Here is a 7,487-nt window from a genome sequence, read left to right on the forward strand (position 1 = left end):
TCTGATGAATTTGTGGGGGAGAAAGTGTTCTCCCTGTCCTACTCCTCCGCCATCTTGGCTCCTCCCCCCACTTTTCTCTTTCATGCATTGGAGGAGGAAATGGCAACCCACTCCAGTGTTCTTGCCTGGAGAACCCCAGGGACAGTGGGGCCTGGTGGGCTGCTGTCTATGGGGTCACACAGAGTCGGACATGACTGAAGTGACTTAGCAGCAGCAGCAGCAAGACACAGCTTCCCTTAATTATCTATTCAGTTTTACTACTTAGTAAATAATTCAGCTGTTTTCACACAACCCCCATCAGGCGGCCAAACCAGTTTGAGCACATTTTGGACGATGACTTAACCAAGAAAGGAAAAAACTGATATGAATTAGAATCCCAGTATTCATTTCTCTCACAAAATACTGAAACTTGAGAATTCTCTATCCTTTCAGTAACTAAAACCCAGGTGCTGCCTTTCATTAGTAATAAAAAGTTTAACTAAGCCAGGACAGGCTTCCTTCCCTCAATTCAGAATTCGTTTCTCCCCGCTCTGCCTTTGGTGTCTGCTGGCAAAGTCCAGGAAAAGCAAGACCCTCTGGCTACAAACTATTTCTCATAGTTACCCACACATCAGTTCCCTAGATTCAACTAATTTACCTCTTTCACCGTGCTGACATCTGTGCCTGTCTCCAGTACCATCCCAGAAAACTCCATTCCTAAAACAAATTTTAAAAATCAGGTTATCTGTAAAGCCCAGCACCAGAGAGATAAGAAAACTCTGATTGACAGGGTGTCCTATGAGCTTTCTGGAGCCAAAAGGGTTTGTGTTCTGCCCCCTACCCCATCCAGGAAGAAGAATAGGAGTGTTATACCCAACACACAGGAAAGTGAATTAAGATTTCATGATACAACTTGAAAAGCTATAGCAGTTCCATTCTTACCATGACACAAATGAAAATTTCAAGAATGGGCAAAAAAATAGAGAATCATGAGTATACAAGTACTTTGGACCATGATCTCTGGGGCCTTGGGCTCCTCCAGCACCCCCATGATAATATGCATCATATGGTATTTATCTGTTCCCAGGTCTCCTCTTCTGGACTATGAGGCCCCTCAAGGACATGAACTATATTCATGCATACAGCACTTGGTTCAGTTGGATGAACTGGTGTTGTCTGCTCTTTCCTCCTCCACCTCCAAAATTTCTGAGTTTGATGATCATACATTTCCCACTTGAGCTGCCAGAAGAAAAACTCAATTGAGTAAGACCTCTTCCCCCTCAACCAGCATGTCAGCAAGTACAAACAGAGGGAACCGGTTCCAACTGGTGAGGCAAAACCAAATGCCCTAAGGCCAAAACACTGCAACTGTTTTGCAATCACTGTATCCTTAGTGGTGTCTATCTGTATAAAATATACATGTACTGTATATTTACAGTATATAACTGTATATTACTTATGTATATATATAGATACACACCAAACTATACTTATATCTCTTTTAATAAATTTCACCAACAAAAATGAGTCATTGGTCCACATACTCGGGATCTAAATGTAATCAGATTGAGTATAATGCAAGTCAGAGAGCCCACTAAGAAATGGATAAACTCTGTATCTTCTTTCTGATCCTTTGATATTAGGTTTCTTGGGGAATGCATTTGTGAGGACTGAGAGTTGTAGCTGCAACCAGATGTTTATGATCCTTCATTGAAAAATTAAAATTGAGGAACTGTCAAGGAATGAAAGAGAATGACTATGGCCATTGATGATTCTGATCAGGATTCTGGTGAGCATAATAATACATAAAATTTTATTTGTTCATTTATGCCTTTTCAAAGTATTTATTAAGGGGTGGATGAAGTAAGTGAAGGGGATTAAGAGGTACAAGTCTCTAGTTAGAAAACAATAAAACCACAGAGATGTAATATACAGCAGAAGGAAATAGTAATATTGTAATAACTCTGTATGGGACACATGGTTACTAGACTTACTGTAGTGTCATTTCATAATGTATGCAAATGTCACGTCACTGGTACACCTGAAACTAACATAACATTGCTTGTCAACTGTATTTCAATCAATCAATCCATCAAGTATTTATTGAGTATTTAGTATGAGCCAGATACAAGAGTACTAATGGGGCCAGGGTGGGCAGGCAGGATAATGTTGAACAAGACAGTCATAGAACCTTCCCTCACAGCACTAGAACCACTAGAATCTAGTGATTCTAATTAGCAGTGAGGCTGAGATGTCTTTTTTTTTTTTTGGCCACACCACACAGCATGTGGGATCTTAGTTTCCCAACTAGGGATCAAACCTGCATTGGAAGCATGGAGTCTTAACCCCCGGACCACCAGGGAAGTACCGCAGCTGACATATCTGAATCACCACTGATAGCAGGCAAACACCACCATGGAACTACTCATGAAGCACATGGATCTTTTTTTTTTTTTTTTACCAATTATGATTTTTTTTGAACTTTTTGTTTTGTGGTATAGCTGATTAACAATGTTGTGAAAGCTTCAGGTGAACAGCAGAGCGACTCAGATACACCCATACATGTACCCATTCTCCCCCAAACCCCACTCCCATCCAGGCTGCCACATAACATTGAGCAGAGTTCCACATGCTGTAAAGTTGGTTCTCGTTGGTTATCCATTTTAAATATAGCAGTGTGTACATGCCTCATGCGAAGAGTTGACTCATTGGAAAAGACTCTGATGTTGGGAGGGATTGGGGGCGAGAGGAGAAGGGGACGACAGAGGATGAGATGGCTGGATGGCATCACTGACTCGATGGATGTGAGTCTGAGTGAACTCCGGGAGTTGGTGATGGACAGGGAGGCCTGGCGTGCTGCGATTCATGGGGTCGCAAAGGGTCGGACACAACTGAGCAACTGATCTGATCTGATCTGATCTGACATGTCCATCAGGCAGCTCTTTTAAAAGTCTCTATATCTTCTCTTTTTGAAGCAATCACTTTGCCCTTTCATACTCACCGGGTATGAAGGGAAGTTGATGCCTCTCCTGATACTGACCCTGACAGGCCAAAATATCAGCAAAGTTAATCCCACAGAAATGAACATTAACTCTGACCTGCAAAGGAAATAGAGCAACAAGGCAGATCAGTACACATCTTTGGAGACAAATTCATTCAATTATATGGTAATATTTACTGAATGTCCACTATATGCTAGGTACTGAACTAAGTACTGGTGCACAATCACAAGACAAAATGGACAAGGAGCTAAGAGTATAGTACAGAAGACAGACATTAACCAGACAATTAGGAAAGTTTATGGGCTAAACAACAACTCCTACACGAAATGTTAGATAGAAATATACGGTGCTATGAAAGCACAGAATGGGGAGATTTGACCTTTGAGGGAAGTAAGAACTGTGAGGAGTTAACTATTCAAAGTGGGGAGGGGGAGCCTGGCACAGACAAAAGCAGTGGCCTGTGCAAAGGCCCAGTGTATGCTTAGTTGCTCAGTCGTGTCCGACTCTTTGCGGCCCGGAAGACTGCAGCCCACCAGGCTCCTCTGTCCCTGGGACTTTCCAGGCAAGAATACTGGAGTGGGTTGCCACTTCCTTCTCCAGGGGATCTTCCCAACCCAAGGACAGATGGAACAATGGAAGCCATTAAAAGATTTTAAGCAGAGGGTAATATGATCAGCTGTTGTGGGATTCAGGAATTCTAGAAGCGAGAACTAGACTCCCCAGCTTGTGTGTTTCATGACAGAGAGAGCAGAGGCAGCCCTGTAGCCGTTTCTGTACCCTTGTTAAGCAGTGGTTCTCAAAGTGTGGTCCCCAGACTACCAGATTCAGTGTCACCTGGCAACTTGTTAGATGTTCAGATTCTCAGCCCCTGACCTACTGAATCAGAAACTTTAGAGGACCAGCAACCTGTTTTGACAAGATAAGTCTGATGCAGCCTGAAGTTAAAGAACTACTGTCACATACCAACCCAACAGGGCTTGGAATCATGGGAGGAAATGAAGGCTGAGACAGAATCGGTGACATTCATTTATCTGTTTACATTTCCTATATCATACAGAGGTGACCATATTGATGAGAAGATATTTTATGAACAAAATGCATTCATTCAACAATATTTTAAGCATCAGCCACATGCCAGGCACCATTCCAGACTATGGAGATTTAATGATGGATAAACTCACACAGTCCCAACTCTCATGAGCTAATTCCTGACACAACAGTCTGGGCAAATAACAGAACGAAGAAGCCCAGCTCTCAACCTGTTTGTGTGCTCTCTCAATGACTGTCTCAAACATTGTGTGCTGACACGCATAGCACATATAAATTCCTGAAGCCACTCTACCTTAACTCAACATGGATGTCTTTCAGCATGTGAATCCCAGGAAGCAGGGCTGGCTGCTAGCCTACAGTCACCCAAATTATCCATTTAGTCCCAGGGTCTGCATTAGTGATACTTTGGGACTGCAGCCACATTTCTTCCCCTCCCAGGGGTCTCCAACCCTGAGACTCACTGTCTGTTTCACCTTGTCAGACGGTCTCATTCTCCACACCAGATGAGTGTCACCAGGGTGATCGAAAGGCAAAGCCAAAGTGACCACCACATTTTCCACCTCCCTAAATGTGGGTAGATGCCCACAACACTAACATAATCCCACCCACCCCAAATCACTGCAGTACACCAGAGGAGGGCACAAGGCACATTATCATGGAAATAGGGCTGGCTGAGGGGAGGAGGGAGGGCAGATAATTAGATGCCGCAACTGAAGGAGGGAAAGCAAAGAATGGAGTCCATTTATCTGTGTTAAATCAATAACTTGCAGGCGGTTATGCAAAGTCGTGTGCAAATCAGAATTCTCTGTTTCTTTTTTTTTTAGAATTCTCTGTTTCTGAGGCAACAGCTCTGGGGCCTTCTACATTTGTGTTTGGGAGAACAATCTTCCCTTTGCATGGGCTTTTGTGACCCTGGAAAGGGCCCATCAAGAAGCCCAGCAGAAAGTTGTGCTCCAGTCTCACGGGCGCCCCCTAGCTGAGCACTCGGGAACTCAGTCCGAAAGGGGACTAGCAGGTCATGAGTGGAGGCCGCGGGGAAGGGGTCGTCCAGGGGCCCGGCCAGTCACCTACCTCGTGCGGCTGGACAGGGCGAGGGGTCACCTCCTCAATGACCAGGGGCCGCTTCAACTCGGCGCACAGCGCGGCGCGGTAGTTTCGGCCGCAGCCCTGCCAGGCCGTTCTGCAAAGCGGAACAAGGGTCGGGTTACTGGGGCCGAAACTGGGGCCGCCCTTAGGGGTCTGGGGATGAGTCAGGTCGCACCTGCAGAGCCATGCCCGAGACAGGAACCGTCCCCACGCCGCCGCCATGGCCCAGAGCAAGTGTCGCCAGAGGGGAGAGGTCCGAGTGCGGCAGTAAGAGCCGGCCGCCGCCTGCCCCGCCCCGGTGACCGGAAGAGCGCGAGGGCGCCGGGCGACAGGCCCGGGGGCGTGTGACATGAACTGACCCAGGCAGGCGGCAACAGCCCGGACCGCGCCACCCGCCAGCTTCCCCCGGGCGCCGGAGCCCCCTGGTCCCCCGGGGACCGCCCCCTCCCCGCCCCCGGAGGTGGAGCCCGCGGCGGGGCGTGTAGGGAGGGTGGAGGGAAAAAAAGAGTAGATAGAACTAGATTCCCGGAGATTAACGTTTGTTATCGTTTTTTGTCGCCAATTCGGGAGACTTTTAACCCACACTTGAGGTTCTTGTATAAAGAACAAACTCGTGGTTAATAGTGGAAGTGAGGGGAGGGGCAAGATAGGGGAAGGGGAATATGAGGCACAAACTACTAGGTATAAAATAAATGAGAAACAAAGATGTAATGTACAGCACAGGGAATACCGCCAATATTTTATAACTTTGGGGGTAATTATTGATTTTTATCAAAGTACTCCTTTCCAAAAGTATTTTCTGTTCATAGACTATTTCTTGACTGCTTCAAAAGGACATTTGACGCTGTTGACCTCACATCTTTTGATATAAACTCTTCCCTTAACTTCTTATAATAACTCTAAAAAATATTGAATGATTATATTGTACACCTGTAACTGATATAACTTTGCAAATCCACTATACTTCAACAAAACAAGGTATAAATAAACAACTACGGTCCATGAGGGTGGACCTCTGCATGTGCAAAATCCTAAATGCATAAAGACTTTATGGCTGCCTTCAACATCTTACTAGGATTTGAGAGGGTAACAGGCAGGAAAGCTGGGGGTCTCCAAACGGAGGAAATAGGCTGCAAGTGTCAGACATTTTTTGTTTCTCTCTTAAGGTGCAGGAGGTAACCAACAAGTGTTACATGTTTTCCCCTTCTCTACACAAATTTAAAAAGAGGTTTCTCTTAAAATTCTGTGTTGCCATGATGACACCTGGTTCCACCTGAACTTAACTTTTCTCAAACCTTGAGCTAACCAATGCATTTTTCTTATGGAAATGTTTGTCTTCAGTTCAGTCCGTTATGTTTGTCTTAAGCTATGTTAATGAATTATGTATTTACCCTCAGTTCAGTTCAATTCAGTTGTTCAGTAGTGTTTGACTCTTTGCGGCCCCATGGACTGCAGCATGTCAAGCTTCCCTGTCCATCACCAACTCCCAGAGCTTGCTCAAAGTTATGTCCATCAAGTCAGTGATGCCATACAACCATCTCATCCTTTGTCGTCCCATTCCCCTCCTGCCTTCAATTTTTCCCAGCATCAGGGTCTTTTCAAATAAGCTGTCTAGGTTGGTCATAGCTTTTCTTTTAATTTCATGGCTGCAGTCACCATCTGCAGTGATTTTGGAGCCCAAGAAAATAAAGTCTCTCACTGTTTCCATTGTTTCCCCATCTATTTGCCATGAAATGGTGGGACCAGATGCCATGATCTTAGTTTTCTGAATGTTGAGTTTTAAGCCAACTTTTTCACTCTCCTCTTTCACTTTCATCAAGAGGCTCTCTAGTTCTTCTTTGCTTTCTGCCGTAAGGTTGGTGTTATCTGCATATCTGAGGTTATTGATATTTCTCCCAGCAATATTGATTCCAGCTTGTGCTTCATCCAACCCAGCATTTTGCATGATGTACTCTGCATATAAGTTAAATAAGTAGGGTGACAATGTATAGCTTTGACGTACTCCTTCCCAACTTGGAACCAGTCTATTGTTCCATGTCCAATTCTAACTGTTGCTTCTTGACCTGCACACAGATTTCTCAGGAAGCCAGGTAATCTGATATTCCCATCTCTTTAAGAATTTTCCACAGCTCTTTGTAATCCACACAGTCAAAGGCTTTGGCATAGTGAATAAAGCAGATGTTTTTCTGGAACTCTCTTGCTTTTTTGATGATCCAACAGATGTTGGCAATTTGATCTCTGGTTCGTCTGCCTTTTCTAAATCCAGCTTGAACATCTGGAAGTTCACGGTTCACATACTGTTGAAGCCTGGCTTAGAGGATTTTGAGCATTACTTTGGTAGTCTGGTGAATTCTCTGGCAGTTCAAATGG

General features: G+C 44.7%; 1 protein-coding gene across 1 annotated transcript in view; it reads right to left on the reverse strand.

Moving 5' to 3' along the window:
- Nucleotides 1–5,539, reverse strand: part of LOC104996010 (quinone oxidoreductase-like protein 2) — a 37,986-nt gene extending 32,447 nt beyond the window's left edge. The window contains exons 1-4 of the mRNA XM_010850122.1: nt 5,293–5,539; nt 5,103–5,211; nt 2,981–3,077; nt 638–696 (exon numbers count right to left, since the gene is read on the reverse strand). Coding sequence (XP_010848424.1) covers nt 638–696; nt 2,981–3,077; nt 5,103–5,211; nt 5,293–5,468 — 441 coding nt within the window. The 5' untranslated portion in view covers nt 5,469–5,539. The remainder of the gene's footprint in view (nt 1–637; nt 697–2,980; nt 3,078–5,102; nt 5,212–5,292) is intronic.
- Between the last annotated feature and the right edge of the window lie 1,948 nt (nt 5,540–7,487).

This window comes from Bison bison, unplaced genomic scaffold, assembly GCF_000754665.1.
Source record: "Bison bison bison isolate TAMUID 2011002044 unplaced genomic scaffold, Bison_UMD1.0 scf7180017864289, whole genome shotgun sequence".
NCBI lineage: Eukaryota > Metazoa > Chordata > Mammalia > Artiodactyla > Bovidae > Bison > Bison bison.